The sequence below is a fragment of the Diabrotica undecimpunctata genome, chromosome 1 (genome assembly GCF_040954645.1).
Source record: "Diabrotica undecimpunctata isolate CICGRU chromosome 1, icDiaUnde3, whole genome shotgun sequence".
NCBI classification, from domain to species: Eukaryota; Metazoa; Arthropoda; class Insecta; order Coleoptera; family Chrysomelidae; genus Diabrotica; species Diabrotica undecimpunctata.
Window position 1 is genome coordinate 107,337,947 of NC_092803.1, and position 20,519 is coordinate 107,358,465.

Genomic DNA, 20,519 nt, shown 5'->3' on the forward strand with positions numbered 1-20,519 from the left:
TACATATCTCAAAATAATTTGTTAATATCATGTGATTTATTAATCTTAACATTTATTAAATTTGCACTGATTTTTAATGAATACTACCGAGAAGATTGGTAGTTACAATGGCCTGTGGAATTTAAATGATTTGTTTAAGTCTAATTAACTCCACTCTGCATTACAGCCATTGATATTTTGAATTATGATCAATAATATCCTGAACAGCTTCAATATTTTCAGTAGTTTGGCTAAACACTGTAAAAATCGTTAAAACTAATTCAGGATGTTCTTCTCGAAAATCAGCCAGACGTTCTGGAATTAAATACTGCCTCGACGGAACAAGCATTCGAAAAGTGTTGAGTTTTTGTTTTTTCGTGTGTTTTTTTACACCATTTTCGGATATAATTTTTTTATTGAAAGCTTTAAAAATATTGTCACAAAAACAATATTCAGCTTCAATGCCATATTTAAAATATGATTCTGAAGCTATTTGGTTTCTATTAGAATATCATTCTACAGAAGTGGCTATGCAAGATATTTAATTTTCAAATGCTACTCCAATTAGTGCTTTTATCAATGGTTCTACACTAATTCTATACACAAAATTTTAACCATACTCTTGTCTATCTAACTGCTTGGGTTCCTGTTAACAATTCTATCATATTAACTGATTAAACCTTATTGGTCCTATATGGTGTTTTTGGTAGTCATTGTCATTCAACAACTTTCAGTCTGTTTTGCTTCTAATGTTTCACTTGTTTTTTTTTGTTCTAAAAAGATTATATATAACTGTTACACCTATTTTGTTTATATCTCCTAACTTTACTCACAACTTTTCATTACATTCTTAGATATTATTACCAGAGTATGCTGTTAACGCATTTTCTGCATTGTTTAACTTTTTAACTGTTTCTTAAAAAAAGGTAAAAAAGAAAAAGAGTTACAATGGATTTTATTGTAACTTAGACGAGCAGTTTCTGGCTCTATAAATTCAGCCCATCATCAGGTCCAATGTCAACGAGTTACTTAACCACTAAAAAATAGGAAAAAGAGAATGATACAATTGTTATAGGTTGGTAAAGTATTAATTATGTCAATATTAAGTCTATACTAAACAAATTTAATATAAATGTATTGCAAAGTACATAACGTTATGAAATCGCACATTTTTTTATCGGATAGCAACCGAGAAATAGTCTAGTATTGTATCCTTGTTCCGAGAAACAATAAACCACGAGTTATTAATTTTTGAGTAGAACAAAAGTCCGTGGGGGGAAACATGAAACTATGGAAATAGCTGATTCTCATCTTTCTTAACTTTTCGTAGAATCTTTCAAATGTTTTGATATAATCTGCGTCACGGTTTATTGAATGAAACCAAAATCTTCTCTTAAACCTGCAGTTAAATCGATGGCATTTCACCAAAATGAACATCCAATAATGAGAGGAAATAACCAATCCGTCTGTAGAAAAATGCTAATCTGCTTTTTAAACGTTAAACATTTCTAAGAATATTTTTTGTTAAGATCGTCTAAGTTCATTTTATGCTGTGATCAACTGAATATTCTGTCTATATCTTTAGAACATTTCAACGACTGTTAGAACAGCTCAAGACACACTGGGTTTCGCCATGTTAATCGCCACTTTCAAGGGGACTTCATAAAACTCACAAAGGAGAAGAACATCTCTAGAACTTTAACATTTAAAATTGTATACATATTCTTGCATGCATTTATATTTATATATAATAAATGAGTTTATATACACTTCTTTTGCCACATGCTCGTTTTTCCTAGAACCATAATTTATGATCTCCAGAACAGTCTGCTGCCATGTGTCTAGTGATATCAATTTTATTTTGAACTCAGAAAAATGTACTGTGAAAAATTCTGAGCATATTCATCTGACTCCTTTTGAAGTGAGAAAATACTTATCTGATCTTTTGGCGAAATTAAATTTTCACCTGCTTTCTGTCCTTTGATTTCCAAGGTTTTCATTCCACCAGGATACTTTCCTGTTGGCATATCTCAGCATCTCCAGGTCTGATTGCTAGGATTCTCAGTCTATTTTACGAGGGGATAGGCTCATTACCTGTTATTTCAAAATAGATGTGTCGATGGTCTGAACGAACAAGACATCTGATCTGACTCATGCTAGTTTTGAACAGTTTTAGCCATCGTGGGTAGTGGCCACTGTTAACTACCTTCTTTCTTTGTGAATTTACGAAAGTTAGTTTGTTTCCTAGTATTATGTCGAAATTATGTTCCCTAACAAACTGTAGTAATGACTCATCTCTTTCATGGGTGTGTGTACTACCCCAAGTCAGATGGTGCGCATTCGCATTACAGTCGGTGATCAATAAATGCAGTTCATTTATCCAGCAGTCTCTCACTACCTATTCCAACTACAAATTTGATGGTGGTTGTTTGGGATCGTATAAAAGGTATGGTGATCTAAGAATTATCTTCTTTATACTCCCTTCCTCTGTGATCTTCATATTTACCGTCGTTAAATCACTAGAATGGAAATTCATCATGACAGTGTTTTAATATGTCGTTTGAAATTGATACAGGTCCTCGGGAGTTCGACAGATCGGCTATTATAACCTCGCCACTAGTGTCTGACAAACCTCCTCTTTGGTTCTTGTAAACTCTTGTATCAACACTACACCGAACTTTTTCATAGCAACAATATGTGCTGCCGAAGCTGCCTTTTTTCGGAAGCCGTTTATTGTTGACCAATTGACTTATTGTACACCTTCCATTCCTGTAACCTTCTGGCTAAAGCTTTAGTAATAACGACTAGTTACGTAACTAGAACCGACGGTTTTACGTCGGTTTTTCACTCCACTGCTTTAAATGTTTCAAGTAAGATGTGCGTTGTCTACCTGGTCCACTTTTCCACTTTCCCTTGTATAACCAATCGCATTAACCCATATTTTTAATTTTTTAGTATGTGACCAAAGTAGCTCATTTTTCTTTCGTTTATAGTGTTGAGTATTTCTTTTTTTTTCATCCTTTTAATATTTCCGTGTTTGTTACGTGTTGTGTCCATGATATTTTTCACAATGCGTCGCTTTATTTCAAGGCTGCTGTCCCATTGCTCATTTAATTCACATCCCAAGTAATTATATCTGGGTACTTTGTTTTGTCTTCAATCTTGCTCTTACCAACATGTTTTACAATAAATATGTATGTTTTACAGCTTGCTGTGTTATATTTTGTCGAAGGGTTTCTCAAAGTCAACTGGGCATATGAATACGTTACAATTGACATCTTGACATCGTTCTATGAGTGTTTGTATAATAAATAATGCCTCTCTAGTGCCAAAGCCTTTTCTAAATCCCAGTTGGTTTCCTGTTATTCTATCGTCTAGTTTTTTGTAGACACGTTCATGTATCACTCGCAAGAAAACATGGTTCATCGAGCTGATCGTTCTATATTCTTCACCTTTCATTGTATTGAGTTTTTTTGGGTAATGGGATGAACTCAGATATTAGCCATTCCTTCTGAATTTCTCGGGTATAGTAAATTTCATTGAATAATTCTACTAGGATATCAATGTGGTTCTCTGTTAGTAGTCTTAAGATTTCTGTAGTTATTTCAACCGGTCCCATGGCTCTATCATTTTTTATACCTTTTAGTGCTTTTTTAATTTCCTCTCTGATAATTGCAGGTCCATTTCTACGTCTTGGTTCTATTGTCTCCATTCTTTCGTCGTTTTCAAATAGCTCTTTTATATATTCTTCTTATTTATTTATTTTCTCTGCGCTTTCAATTATTAGTTCGTTGTTTTTATCCATTATGTTTCCAATATTTCTTTTTATGTATATGCCAGCTGTTTCTTTAATTTTTCTGTATATGTTAAAGCTGTCATGTTGTTTTTCTAATATTTCTATTTCTGCACATTTTTCTGATAGCCACAATTCCCTCGTTTCTTTGATTTTCTGTTTGATTGTTTTATTTACTCGTATTGTTGTTCTTGTTTATTCTTGTATTTACTCCTTTCCTTTATCAATGACTTTATTTCTTGTGTTATCCATTGTTTGCTTTTAGGGATTGTATCGGCCTCCAGGTGTTGTTGTATAGTGTTTCTCGGGATCTTCTCTAGCTCTCTTCATTTTTCTGTAGCGTTAAGTTGTCCTTGTCTTTCAACTTTCTGGACTTCGTTTTGTATTTTTTTTTTGATATGTTGCCGGAGATCAGCTTTTTTAGTATTCTTAGATTTATTCTAGGTGTTTTGGTGGCTATTTTTATTTTCTTTACTTTCAGTTTGATGTCTGCTAAAACAAGGTTGTGGTCACTTACTATCTGCCCCTGGATAAGCTATAGTCGATACTTACTTATCGGAATCTTTAGTTTATAATGATGTAATCAATCTGTTTTCTTACTATGTTCTCACCGTCATCTCTAGGGGCTTTCCAGGTGTATATTCTTCGGACTGGTAGTTTGTACCATGTATTGTTGATAATGACTTCGTTTTCCTTGCATAACTGAACTAGCCTCTCTCCTCTCGCATTACGTGTTCCTAGTCCATATTTGCCTACTACTTTCCATCTTTTCCTTTCCTTTTAATTTCATAAGTAGAATTCTGTTTGTTATCGGTATAAACCATCGAGCAAAAAGACAAAAGAGGGAATGTAAAGGTAGTGGGGGCAAAAATATTGTTAGACAGGAAGTGCCATCTTGAGAGGCCAAATTAAACAAGGAAAGAGAGTCTTTCCTTGTTTAAGAAATCAAATTTAGTTGGGTTATGTTATTATTTGTCCCAACTGTCACATGAAATCTTATTTATATTGAAGTTTTTTAACAATTGTTTCACATTTTAGACTGTTATCGTTAATATTTAATTAAATTTTTCTCGTCTAAGACACATTCTGAAAACTATTTTATAGCTACTGTTAATAAGTGTCGGAAAATTTAAATTTGGCGCATTCGCATTTCCGGATATGTCCGCCATCAGAGGCCACTTTTTTGGTCGCCTTTTCATAACGATTAGATTCCCTCTTTTGTCTTTTTGCTCGATGGTATAAACCCTTTCACTGATCTTTGGTTATGCTTTATTCTAAAGAAAATTTGAGTTTGAAAATCAACATCAACAAAATTAAACAACATATAAAACTTAAATACATATAAGTAATAATAACGAGGTATAGGCAGTCTTTTCTGCCTATACGTTTTGCCTCCATCTACTTCGGTCCATCATAGTTTTTCTCCAATCTTGTATTCTCATGGTATTTAAATAATTTAATATATCACTCTATTTGACTTAAGACCTAAAGGATTCTTGCCAATTGAATCCTTCTCTCATATCCGTTTGATTAACGTTCATTATGGGCTGCATATCTGCCCACCTAAGCATCTGGGTTTTTATCTCGTAGATTAAGCTTGGTTGGTTGTACATGCTTTCCAATTCTTAATTTGTTTTCATTCGATAGTGCCTAGTTATCCTATCAAATATAGGTCTATACATTTTTCTCAGCATGTTGCGTTCAAAACGCCTTTAGTAAGTAGTTCGTTGTGTTTCGTGATGGTCCAGGTTACTGAGCCGTATATGATGACTAGCCTTATTACTATTCTGTATATTCGGACCTTCGACGATTTCGACAGCATCTTTTATTTCAGTAAATCTAGAAGCCCCTGTTAACTTTTGGTATTCGTGTCCCTATTTCGTGAGTTATATAAGTCCCCAGATAATGGAGTTATTTTACAATCTTTGGTCTACGGTTAATGTGCAAATATTTCGTTTGCTTTGGTGGCACTAATTCCTGCAGTGTATTTGTGATCTGTGTTCAAACTCATTAGGGTCCTAGCCTGGGAATACTTAAAACTCTATGTTGGCTTATTTAAAGGCCATATTTCCCGACTCTGACCTTGATCATTGAATTCTCGATGCATATTTTAGTTAAATCAATCTCACTTGCTACCCCTACATTGTTCATCGCCAATCACACAGTATCACTTACCATACTCCATGTGCTTTTTGAAAATCTATAAATGACAACATGACATATAAAATAGAATAAGATCTGAAAATTAACAACTAGATCGCTATATGGAGTATTATGGAATGAAAGTACATTAAGAAAAAGACAAAGAAACTAATATTTCCTAGTATGGCAGAAAGCTTCACGGAAGTGAGGCATATCCACTTACAGAAACAATACCAAATAAAATCCGTACGGTGGACTTAAGACTTGATTTTATAAGACGACATATGGCGCTTGCAAATACGCCAATTTGATAGAATGTAGAAAGAATATGACGAGAAATGGATATAAAGTAATTTTTATTACTAGAAATATAAAAAATCGCATTACGTTGGTATGGACAAGTAGAAAATATGCACGAAGACTTTTTTAAACTTATGCCGCTTTTAGTTTTAATATTTGCTGCTTATAGAGCTTCCCATAATATATTTTGAGGTATATTTTCATAATTTCGACAGAAGGTAGAACAATAATTTACCAAATGCTACTTATTTCTAGATTGTCTGCTGTTTGTAGTGAATAGAGGATCCGCCGCTTTAAAATTTACTGGATACTCTATTTCGACATTTTTATGACAATTATTACTTTTGTATTACCTACATATTGTACATATATTGACAATAATAAAATTAATAAAATACACATCATAGTGATATTTATATATTTCATAGTGATATATTAGTGATATTTGTCACTCTTTTGCCCGGAAATCAAAATACACGTGGCTCTTACTACCCCTAGAAATCAATATTCATCTTTCCACAATTTGTCCTATCGACGACTTACGTAACTTTTTTCCTTCCTTTCTTAACTGATCGATCTTTGGAAGAAACATGGCGAATCCCGGCGCAGCTCGGCTGGTCCATGAGCCAGAGAGTCTGTTATATTTTCGAATTGAAGCATCGTGCGTGCGCCCGTCTAGGTAGGGATTCTCTTCTCTCTCAGTCTAGAGTTGATCGTTGTTAGTGTTGGAGTGAGGAGCGCGTGACGTTAAGTTTTTGTTTACTTACCGCGTTGTTATCCGTCAATATGATAAACAATTATTTGGTTACTGTTTGTTCGGTTTTTTCGTTATGACTATCGTGTAGTTTTTCGTTAGACAATGAATTAAGGTGTGAATTTTTTTACTTTTCAAAGACACTGGCAAGTTTAGTTTACCTTGTATTTGCGTTCACGATGTCTTTTTTTCATTTTGGGGAACATTCGGGTACCCCAAAGAGACCATCTAGTGCCGCGAGCCCTCCAGTCATTCCCTTTTGGTAAGTTTCTTTTAATTATCAACTTGGGATCCGGATATTTAAAAATACATACACAGGGAGAGCAACAAAATGTGCGCCTCTCTCAGATCCGTCTGTTACATCATTAATTTACTAATTCTTTTATTTTGATAATGCTGAAGAGGATGTAGATCGTTAGGCTCATTTTGGATCGTTGTACAAAAACATTTATAAAAAATATGTTAAGACGAAATTTTGAAATTATTTATATTTGTTTTAAACTATTAACTATTTTTATATTATCTATAATACAGATTACTCTACATAATTCACTCTATAATATAGTTTAGCAATATATAGAGTCTATTTGTCGAATTATCTTGTTACAATAATGAAACTCACAGGCTCCAAAGAATTTGACTGAATAATTTGACTAATTATTATTATATCTGTGAGTGAGTAATTTAATTAAAACTTATTATACATAAACAGTGAGTGAGTGCGTTTTTATTTCTCACGGTAGCTGAATTTTGCCGAGAATATTAATTTTGGGACCCCAAAAAGATGCAAAAAAGTTTACCACTTTTACCCCCTGGTCTCCCCCTAAAATTCCCCTCGTAGAGGGATAAAAACGCAAAAAATCGATTTACCTAGAATCTGTAAGCCGTAGAAAAAAATGTTTCAAATAAAAAAATATAGCTGAGATATTGAAACAAAAATGGTAATTAGCACTTTTTGTGCAGAATGAACCGTTCTCTCAGAAACAACACTTGTAATGTCAGTTACGTGCGCGAAATCAATGTTCAATAAAATTTGTATCAGATCGACGGTAAAAAATGCATTTTCGACGGAAGTTGTGTTTTAAAGGTAAATAGTGCAGCTTTCGTATGCAGCTTTTGTATTTCGCCGCGAACAAACCCAGTTTTTTAAAAGGTGTTAAATAAATAAACGTAGCGCTTTTTTTGCCATTTTTTACGATTCTCATGGGATCAATAGAATTCATCACTTTCAATGACCAGTCGTAGTAAAATTTCCATTTCTATAGATCAATCTTTAAAACTTATGGCATGAAATTTCGATTTTGGTTTGTGGCAACAAATATGAGGCATTTGAAATATGAATAAAAAACGCAGAATTTAATGATTTACATTACAAACAATCGCACGTCACGGAAAATGCCTCCACCAAGACGGTTTTGGGTGAAGTTTATAGTAGAAGGAAAAACGTACTAGTGTTTTTTAAGCATATTTTAAATACCTCACATTTATTGCCAAAATTCAAATCTAAAATTTCATGCTATAGGTCTTGAAAGTTAGGCTCTAGTAGTCGAAACTTCATAGTGGCCAGGCAATGAAAGGGGTAGATTATATTGATCTCGCGAGAATCATAAAAAATGGAAAAATTGCACCTCGTTTATTTTTTTAACACCTTTATAAAATCTTTTGTATTCCTTTTGTAAATAGCCGCTCCGAAGATTCCTTTTAGGATGAAATACGTATAAGCGGATATACAGACGCACTATACGTAAAATCAAATCTTAACTGTCTTTCCTTTTATTTCAGTATACTCTTTATGTGTACTAGAAACCAATTCGCTAAGGATTTTTGCTTTGTTGAGGAGATATGTTGTGGAATGCAATTTTAGATTCCCCTACTCTAATTACAACAACGTCTGTTGTACCTTGCAATTCTTAGAAGGCACAGATTAAAGCAGAAATCTGAATTTGGTTTCGACAATTAGTTTCCGGATTTATTTCTATATTTCTTCTACATAGAATCCCTCATACACCGACTTGATAATTTGTTTTTATCTCACAGATAACCACCAATTTTTTTCTTTTTTATCCACATATGTACGGCACGTTGTTTCCATTTCACTCGCCTGTGTACTCATGGAATATTGGTCACTACCCGATTTCATTGTATGCATTCTAGGTTACACAGCTGCCATAAATATTTTAGTGGATCTATTTAGTGCAACTAAGCAAAATTGACGATGGCTTAATTGGGTTATAATCCTTAAGAACAAAAAATACTTATGCCATAAGTCTGGAATTTTATAAAGGTAATTATTCATGTAATAAAGAAAACATAAAAGCTCATGGAAAGGCAAAAGCCAAATATAAAATAAAAGGATAATAAGGCAAATTAAGTGTATTAGAAAGAAATTAGATATGTATGAAGGAAATAGGCTTTTAACGTCCTCCCTTTTTTTGTCCATCCTATTCTAGGTCTTTTTTCCGTCTTTATAGAAATGTACCTGCTAATTTTTTTTTACTCGTTCTGCTGACACTCATCGAGGGCTTTAATTTTTTCATTTTATTTCTCGATTTGGATGGTTTATATTATAATTGTTATTAACAGGACGTTTCATCTACCCGCTCATCTATAGCATCAGTTATATAGTTCAATTAATATTTTTATAAAAAATAATGGCCATTTTTCTTTGATATTTATGTTTAGAATATATACAGTAATATCTATATAATTATTAAAACAAACTTATACTTATTTTTTCTTTTTATATCAAATTGCTTGATAAAGGAAACGTATAAAAACAAAACGGTGTCAATAAACTTATCTTGCGAGTTTGTGAAGACCGGCTGCATCTTTATCACAGACATACAGCAGTATAAATAACCAGTGAAAAGAAAATACGCCAGCTAACGTCAACACCAAGGAAACAACTGCACCAAAATGGTATCAGTATATTACAAAACCGCGTGAAGAAATATACAGGGCCTATGTATTAAAATGTGTTTACATAGAAGCCTATCCTTGATATATGGTATTAAATCACAAACCCAAGTCTATTTACATATTGATAGAATAAAGGAAAAAAGGATAACTTAATTTGTCGTGATAAATTACCAATTATCAAAATGAAGGAGGATAATAAAGATTTCTTTATGTACAGACAGAGATGATTCACAAGTCGGTTTTAAGAAGTTTTGTTTTAAAATGATAATTTTTCGTGCCTTCTACAATTTACAAGACAAAACAAACGGTGAATCTACCGACATGAACTCTTTCGTGAACTAGTTTCTTATACTCATAAAGAGAATAAAGATAAAGAAAGACAGTTAAGATATAATTTCACGCATAGTGCCTCTGCTTATTCGCTTATACGTATTTCGTCCTAGCAGAAATCATCAGAAAGAGGCTTGCAGTCTCAGCCCTCTATTTACACTGAATTTTTTATTATCGTTACCAATCTTATCAGTTTGACAGGAGTTCCAAAGTGTTGCATTGCTTCATATACCTTGCTTCAACAACACAATCCTATGCTGCTTTGAAATCTTCAAATAGGTGAAAGGTGTCGATTTCAAATTCTCTGTTTTTTCAAAGATCGGCCTTAATACGAAAATCTGGTCTACTATTGACCGTCCAGGTCTGAATTCACTTTGATATCCGCCAATAATTCCCTCAGAGTATGAGCTCAGACGTGTGTAAATTATGTTAGAGTGTATCTTATAGACTGTGTTCAAAAGTTTTATCCCTCTGTAATTGTCACATTCAAGGTGGCCGTCTTTATTGTGTAGTGGGCACAACGAACCGATTTTCCATTCCTCAGGCATTTGCTCTTCTTCCCATACTCTTGCTATAATCTTGTGAACTTTCTTGGATAGGTGCTCATCCACATACTTGTGAGTTCTGCCGGGATTTCGTCAGTTCCTGGTGCTTTGTTGTTCATCAGGGTTTACTTGCAGGGTCGAGTCAACGTTATCATAATTAGTGCGTAGTATATCCTTGACACTTTCTCCCCATCCCTTAATGTTTTCCTTACTAGCTACTATATTTCCATCCTTGTTTCTTTTTCAGCCTATTTACATCCACTTCTGGACAAAAGCCTCCCTGGAGAAAGAGGTCTACACTCTTCCCTGTTTTGTGCTAGGACCTGTACTAGGACTGTATTCACGTTGTCTCCAGTATACAAAGTTTGTCGTCTATCTTTCGTTGTCTTGTCGTGTCACGTGTCTTACCCAGCTCCAGCTCCTGGTCTCTATATAGGTTTAAATAATTGTGCCTGGATAAATATTTTTTTCAAGCTTATTTTGAACACTACTTTAACTGTCTTGCACTTCATTATCTTTTCTTTATTACAGTTTTGACAAATAATTCTGAATAAGACATAAAGGTATCTGTAGAATTTAATTAGTATAAAATTAAAAAAAAAAAAAACGTGATAACAAATTTATTTATTATTTTATTTTGACATGAAATCTTAGGCAATTGAGAGTAAGTAACGACAAACCATTCTGTCAACCGCGTTTTTATGGAACTCGTTATGCAGGCTTTAATATGTAGGTAAATACTTATACAGTATCCAAAAAGGTTTACGTATTTTGAATAATTATTTCATTTACTTATATATATATATATATATATATATATATATATATATATATATATATATTACACTTGAAATTTCCGCGGGTGCTATATGTGCTTTCAGTGCTTTTCCGAGTTTGACTCCACGTTGAATAATATATTGGACAGACAAATCGAAGAATTTATGTTCAAGAAGAAAACGTCGTCCCTTGCACAACATGTCTCAAATACAGGAAATATAATAAACCTAAACCAACTGAGTAACATTGAAATTCCACCATTATTCTATACGTGTTTCGAGTTATTCAACTCCTCATCAGGAACACTTGTGAACTTCTTGTAACTTTGCTTAATATGATTCTTATAACTCATTTTGAAATTTCATTGATTTTATAAAACTTCTTGAACTTTGCGAACTTTGACTTACACGTGAAAGGTTTCATTACAATAATTTTTTTGGTAAGATATACAACATATTCTTTCAGTCCCACCTGCATATGTATTATTGTCAGCTTTGATAACGAAATTATTCTTACTGTTTTATAATGAATAATTGTTTTAACGATTTCTAAAACAAACGGATCATGCCCGCATTCATAGTTTTTATTTATTTTGTTTAATACATCGCACCTTCACTTCAAAAGTGCCATAAGTCAAACTATCCTAATTTGGAGAATAAGAACGTATAAAAGTGTAATAATGAAGGTTTAATTGTTGGTAAGATATCTTCAGGGATGCTCAGAAAATGCTTTTATTGTAAATGCTTATAAATGCATATTATAATTAAGGCATCTAATACTAATAGTTGTAAACTAATAATTTTCTTAAATCATTAATTTCCTTTCGATGCTGAAGCATGGCAGTTCTTATCATCCGAGTGCCAACCGCAAGCACGATGTGAGATGTTTGTCTGTTAGCCGATTGCGATATTTTGATCTATTTATCTTAGTTTCTGAAAATGCAGACTCGCACAAGTATGTTGATCCGAATATTCTTCTTAACTGAAGAACTTTTTGTATTAAACGTGGATAATAAAATCCAAAATTTGGTATCAGATGTTCTGGCTTTGAGATGTATTTGTATATCTGAAATTATCTGTAATACTTCATGTTGACAGAAATGATCTCCATACTGAAAGCGTTTCATATTTCAATAGCACAGAGAAGCATCCTTAACACTCACTTCGAAGGTTTCTCAGCCGTGTCTCGAAATAATCATCATTTGAGTGAGAACTCACTCTTGATTTCAAAACTTTTTAAAGTACGTTTTTTTTAATTCATTGCTCAATAGCTTCATTTTGTTAATAAAAGTATTTATTATTTTAGTAAAAAACGACTCTGTGATTCTGATCTGATCTAATCTGATTTTAGTAAAAGTTTAACTTCGTAGTAAACAAATTAATGACAGATTTAATTATAAAATGAATTACATGTCTTTCATTGTATTATATCCTAAAACAAGGACACATAACATATAATTAATAAAAAAATGTAACTTTCGATAATATGAAATGTATCATTTTAATTTAAATACATAAAAATTCTCAAAAAAAAACGTCACCACCTAATAATTAAAATGAGCACAAATTTAATACTTTAATGGATTATGCAAATATGTCTCTAATTGACTGTAAAAAAGGAATAGTCTATTTAAAAATTTACACTCACTTTAAAAGGTTGTTGGCCTGAGGACGTCCATATGCGAAAGTCAAAGAAACAGGTAGGCATCCAGATGTTAACGAAAAATGAAAATACATACTTTCTTATCGGTAGGAAGACGGGATGGTAAGGACCGGCTACTGGGCCAGACAATAAAACTGCATGAGTGCTGACAACTGACAAGTGAATGAGCATGGCACTGTTTGTCAGCAATGTCAGCACAGGGGAAGAACCCCATATGAAGATAAGAAAAACTTTCGTTATATCCAATTTTGATACTACTACTAGTAAATACTACTACAGTTAGGACACCTACTTACCTGTAGAGGACGAAAACGGCGAACTCATAATGAGAAAAAATCCGAAGAAGAAAAGAAGTTTTTTACAAATAAAATTGGTTTTTCATTGGGTTTCAAACATTGTATTCTTTCAAAATAATATAAAGAAAATTTTATTAATAAAAATAGTAAAAAAATCAAAAAATTTCAAAAAATAAGATAAAACAATAATTTTTTACAGGTTGGTGGTGGTTTTATAGAGTTGAAAATATGTTAGAACTTATTTGGTTTTTACTCACATTGTGAAATGTGTTTTAAATGTTTTTATTGTTTATTTTAATAATTATAAACAATTGAAAAAAATGCTTACTTGGGGGTTTAATTTACAATAACTCTTTTTTAATTTTGAAAATCTCATTTTAAACTGCAAGAATTTTGAAGAAAGTGGTCTGTTGAACGTTTTCATCTAGAATGCGTAGTTTATTTACAATATTGAAATGAATGAAAAAAGTCGCTTTTTTGCTGATATGTAATAAAATCCATGACGCAGTAAAATTTCGAGACTCACGAGATGATACGCCTTTTCTATTGACTTCTCCCAGATATTCCAGTTGAAAAATAGGGCCCAGTAATTTTTCGATTTTTCAAATGCTTTGTCGGCTTCGTTTCCTGTTGTATTGGTCATTTAGATCATGTGGTCGATAAACCCGGCCGATTAGAAAGATATGCAGGGCCTGCTTTGCGTCAGTTTTCTCTGTCGCACTGGGGGAATGAGTCTGTATGAGTGTATGGCAACAATCATTGTATTAGTATCATATGTCTACGTTATATTATACAATTTCAATAAAACATTATGTATCTGATAACCATTTCTAGTGAGCACATAATTATATAATACATTGTGAGCTGCAGCCCAGTGTGAAACTTTTTCATTTAAATTTTTAAGATACTTTATTATGTATTCACAATTCAGAAAAAAGTCGTAAAATAAATTATTTTTCTATAATGTTATCCATTGAATAGTTCTGGGCATACTATAATGCTTACATAAGACACTAGACATAGTTATGATGTGTTTTACTAAAATTATTTAACTGTTATAATCGCCCTGTATCATCACTTCCCTTGATATACGTCAGTATTGTAGGCAAAAAATACTTTCGTTCACACATGTGTGGAAGATAAAAATTTACAACCGCCTGTATATGAACAATGTGTGTTTCCTATAAGGACAAAGATGCATTCACTATTATAGCAATACTCATTTTTTATTTGTTTTTACCTTTTATGGTTAATATGCTGAGGATCTAGTATGGACAGAAATAAGTGATAGTGTTAGAAATCTTTTCGTTACTGTGGTTTTCATATCAGTTTTTATTCGTTGCATGCTTATGGTTTTAAAATGTAGAAAGTTTCATTGATAGTAATAATAGAATTATAATATAATATTTAATATAATTGTTAAAATGGTTAATTTGTTAAAAAGTAGTATTTATTAAGCATTTTGTTTTACATTCTTTATATATATATATAATTCTCGTATCACAGTGTTAGTTACCATACTCCTCCAAAACTAATTTTTATGAAATTTTATTTATATTCGGTGGGTCTTAGAATCGGCCGTAATCTGTTTTTCATACCCCTAAGTGGTAAAGGTGGTCTACCCCAAACATTTTTAAAAATTTTTTATGATGTGGCGTTACGCAATATAACTCTTAATTTTCACTCTCCTATCACTAACCCCTATGTTTTAATAGCCATATTAGTAATTTAACCACTTTAACCTTGGTCGATAACTGATCAATGATCACTAGATCAGTTATCCATACCAGGCGTCCATCAGTTCCACTTTCACCCAGTAAACAGCACGGAATAGGGATAAGAACAAAGCCGGTCTCCTGTCTCTCTCACACAATAAACCTTCTCTCACTCCGAAAACTCTAGGCAGTTTTCGGCCATTACTATAGTTTATGCATCGAGCGTATTACCTAGTAACGTTTACAATTAATTATCATTTTGTCTTCTCAGTGTAATTCTCAATTAAATTTATTATTAATTTCCTTGGGCCTAGCTCATTCAGCGTGTTTTTTAATACATAGCTCACCAGTTCAAAAACCATAATTGGACAAACAATATTGGACGAGCAATATTGGCGGCAAAAAATACAGATATCGATGACTCTGAATGCGACCATTCTGAATTTTCTTCCAGGAAAGTTGTTTTCGTTCAAATCAGTTGACACAGATATAAATCAGGATGACGTAGTCAACTAGGCCACTGTAGAGTTTTTGAATTAAATGGAATTGCCTGGACTTTCACCTGACAATTTACAATTAAAAGTAGGATTAGTTGTCATTATGCTGCGTAACATTAATCAACCTCGAAGTGCAATGGAACGACATTGACTGTGAAAAGGCTAATTAATAATGTTATTGAGGCAACGATCATCAAGGAAAAATACAAAGGAGATGTATTTTTCTCTGTCTTGATCCCACGTATACGGATGATTCCAACGAACGTACCATTTGATTTGGAACGTTTACAATTTTCCGTTTGCTTTTTGCAATAACAATAAACAAATCTCAAAGCCAACCGTTGAAAGTTTGCGGAAATAAGTAACTTGTTTCCATGTTTCGTGCATGGACAATTATCGGAAAACCGTCATCGTTGTATATTTATGCAACGCAAAAAAAATAAAAGAATATTGTTAATCAGAAAGCATTAAATTGGTTCAACTTTTTTTATACATAATATAAATACATATTATATATATACATATATATATATATATATATATATATATATATATATATATATATATATATATATATATATATATATATATATATATACAGCGTGTCCGTAAAGTATGGAATAAATTCGATATTTCCTAAATGAACAACACGGCGATTTTTAAGTTTAATGTTCTACATTTTACAATAAAATTTCACTCTACAAGGTGATACACATTAAGGTGATGACGTCATCGGCTCTTTTTTTAAACGTAACACCCTGTATTTTAGGACATTTCTAGATCGATAAAAATGAGCTGATTCCAAAAAAGTATAATACTGGGGAACGGATATAAATTGAAAGATATGCGCTTAGAAAATGAATTTTTATTGATTTCCCATATTAATAAATTATAAATAAATTATCATAAATAACTTGACAGTAATCCAGTAATTAATACATGACTTTATCTTAAATGTTCGAATTGTAACCCTTGTTGTATTTGACAGTAACCCAAACGTTGTAGAAATTCTTGTAGAACCTTGTTTATGGTTTCTTGAGAAATATTGTTTATTTCTTTACGAATTCTTGTTTTTAAGTCTTCAATATTTGCAGGTTTCGTTTCATAAACAACATTCTTCAAATGACCCCACATAAAATAATCCGAAGGATTGAGGTCTGGAGACCTTGCTGGCCATTCAATATGTCCACGTCTTCCAATCCACCTATTCGGAAAAAATTCAGAAATAATGCAGAGGCTCACCATTCTGTTGAAACCATAAACTTTCATCAAAACCTCCAGGGTTAATTCTACTGGGGAATAAATCAACTAAAGTAGGTATGCTTGCCCTTAAAACCTGAAGGTATGCTGGCCCGTTTAAATTACCTTCGAAAAAGTCCGCTGACTCATATTTCTTACAATGCCTGCTCATACGTTTACCTTTTGCGGGTACTGTGTATGATGTTCCTGCATCCAGTCGGGATTTTCTTTTGTAAAGTATCTACAATTCTGACGGTTGACCTCGCCATTGAATGTGAATGTAGCCTCATCAGAAAAAATAATATTTTGAACCAAGAGAAGGTTTCGGTGGCAGTTATCCACCATTGTTTCGCAAAATTGTATTCTTTTACCTGGATCATCCTCGTTTAATTCCTGTACAAGTGTGCATCAAAAGTGGTGCCATTTTTCAAGTTTTATTACTTTGTGTACTGTTGATTTGCTAACATCGAGATCACGACTAACATTACGAACAGAAGTGTGCGCATTTTCTTCAAAAGCAAGTAGAACATCTAATGCTGTATCATAATTTACAGAGGTACGACCTGATTTGCTGATTTGCGTGTATTTTTAACTTATCAGTTTCTTGAAATTTCTTTTCAATCTTACTGTTGACTGCGTTATGGCTCTTTCTGGATATTTATCATTAAATAAATTACACACTTCCATCGAGTTGGCGATTTGTCTCCATACCCAAGCATCATGAGTATTTCAATTCTTTGCTTTACACTCAAATTCATTTCTACTTCAAATTAATTCTAAGCAATAATACAGAACATTCACGAATTATTAAAAATAATTTTATTTCACTAGAAACTACTAGTAGGTTACTTTTTTGCAATTGATAATAATTAATTTATTTTCTAAGCGCATATCTTGCAAATCCATTAGACCCCGAGTATTATACTTTTTTGGAATCAGCTCATTTTTATCGATCTCAAAATGTCATAAAATATAGGGTGTTACATTTAAAAAAAAGAACCGATGACGTCATCATGTACAGGGCGATTTTATAAAATTTATTAAAATCGAAAATTGGGCAACATATATATTTTGCCAGTTATAACTGGAATTTTGCCACATTACAAGTTTCATAATAATTGGTGTAATTTACATTCTATAGTAACTACAAAGCAATAATGGTATTAAATCTAATATCATTTTATTCTTATTTTCTTTTTAATTTTGCTAGTTTTTATCCCTATGATGCAATTACCTCTTTAACTATAATAGTGTAATCGTATACCGTTCTGTAACTACTGTCTTGGGATTTTTATAACAAGTATTTACTACATTTTAGATCAATAAACCATAATTATAATTAACAATATTTTGTATCTGACGTTAAGATTTCCACCACTACAATCGATCTCAAAATACAAATTTCCAAAGTGGAAATCGAAACGTCAAATATAAAATATTTTTAGTTATAATTGTGGTTTATTCCCATTAAATATACTAGATAATACTGTATATAGCTTATCAAAAGTTGTGTATTATTCCTATTTTTGTGAATACGTTGAAGAACACATTAGTAAGACGTTCATGTTATTGTACAAAACTGTTTGTGTATGATAGCCATGTAATTGTTTTTGTTTCAAATTCCTTGTATTATTATCTCTTTTGATAATGTTTGTAAGGAGTTGACATTTTATTTTAGTGGCATTATGTAAATAAAATTAGTTTGAGGTATATCATTATATTTGGAAATAAGATATCACTAACTGTTTAAAAATTATGAGATCTAAATACACCTATTATTCAATTATAAATAAAAACGGATGTAACTAGATATTTAGATTGCATTATCAAATAGTAATTATTTACTTATTGATAAACCATTGTACGAATCCATGACATCATGCAAGTCTTCTATTTAATAATGTTTAGTCGTGTAAACTATAAAAATTTTAATGATTTTAATTTTTTTTAAAGGCCTCATTCACACGACGATTATAGTCTTCGTTTTTAAACATTGAAAAATTTGACTGTCCACACTTCATTCGGACTAAAAACTAGCATTTTTCTAAAGTGGTGTGGTCTGTTCGCGCATATTGCATTTTGATGTTAGTATCTAAGAAACCATCAGCTTTATCGCAAGTATAATTTCTTGTTTATTTTATCTTTTGTGGTTTAATTTTAGCTAATTTTAACCTCCTTGGCACTTTTTTACTGTTTGATCTTTATCAACAAAAATTTGTTATATTTTGATCGCATTCTATATAGGTGTTGATACCACAATCCTGTCCTGTAATTGTAATTTCTTATCTATTTAGTCTGTTTGTGTGGTTTCGTTTTATCTAATTTTAACCTCATTTGCTCTTTCTGGTTATTTTATTTTTGCCAACAAAGAATTGAGTTCATTTGCTATATTTGAATCATATTCTATATGGGCGTTGGTACCACAACCGTATTCTTGAATATAGAGAGATTATGTACCCTTGTAAAAATTGGATACAAATACTTTAAAAAAAATGCACATACATATTAAAATTGTGTAAAAAGCACAATTAGGAATGAGTGAGACCAAAAAAAAAACATGGTAGGAAACAAGCACGGCATGAGCATACAAAATATTCATGTTTAACAAAATAGAAGGGATTTCTGGAAAACTAGTTGAAGAAGATAACACCACATCACCAAAATATAAGAGATGTTTGTAGTAACGTGAAATCCATTATATGTTCAAGTAATAAAAATTATAATAATTTGAATAGACTATCCATTTTATCATATATACTTAAATTTCTTAACTAAATGGACCGTAGGTAATTAGCTACAATCAAATATACTTAAGAACGCAATATCAAATATTAAAATGCCAAACAATCAATACACAAACAAATTCAACATAGACAGAGGGGTAAGACAGAGATACATTCTCCCCAAAAATATTTGTGGATCTCCTGCTAGAATATGTTTATATATAGTGCTGATTCTATGCACCTGAATATAGAATTCTTTAATTCGGTCTACAAAGTTTCACTTTTAAAAATGGCTGCAAAGAAGAAAATTGTACGTGCTGGCGTTCGCATTTTGTGTGAATATTTTAAAAAATTAATTAAAAATAGGAAATCAAGAAAATACTATATAATACTATCTAACACTAGAATCACTGTAGTGATCCTTTTCCAAGTTAACATGCTCCTTTCCTAACTTGGCTGCACCGTACTGAAGACGACCAATAGTCAGAAATACTTATATACGGTTGCCTTCCATCGATATTCCTATTTTGTTTTTTTTTTCCTGTTTTGTGAGACATGCCATTACATTATATATATATATATATATATATATATATATATATATATATATATATATATATATATATATATATATATATATATAGATTATTTTCTATTTTTAAATCGGTATGTTTCGGTATCTTTGTTGTCAAATATTCTGGGTTTTTAAAAATATTTTGGATAAAAATTTAGGAAGTTGTGGTATTCGTACCGCTTCCCTTTGATATGTGTATATGTACATTATATTCTAATTTTCGACATTTTGACCTTACTTTTGAATCGTGAGTAGTACATGTTTCCTGTTAATA

At 31.9% G+C, this 20,519-nt stretch overlaps 1 protein-coding gene across 4 annotated transcripts in view; it reads left to right on the forward strand.

Moving 5' to 3' along the window:
• LOC140452056 (centrosomin-like) overlaps positions 1-20,519 on the forward strand; it is a 198,749-nt gene that overhangs the window by 7,822 nt on the left and 170,408 nt on the right. For 2 of the 4 annotated variants that reach the window (XM_072546094.1, XM_072546117.1), the window contains exon 1: positions 6,911-7,230. The exons of 1 other annotated variant lie outside the window; for it this stretch is intronic. In XM_072546094.1, coding sequence (XP_072402195.1) covers positions 7,148-7,230 — 83 coding nt within the window. In that variant the 5' untranslated portion in view covers positions 6,911-7,147. Of the gene's footprint in view, positions 1-6,910; positions 7,231-20,519 lie in introns of those variants that run through there. One more of the 4 variants, XM_072546125.1, reaches the window with a different exon arrangement.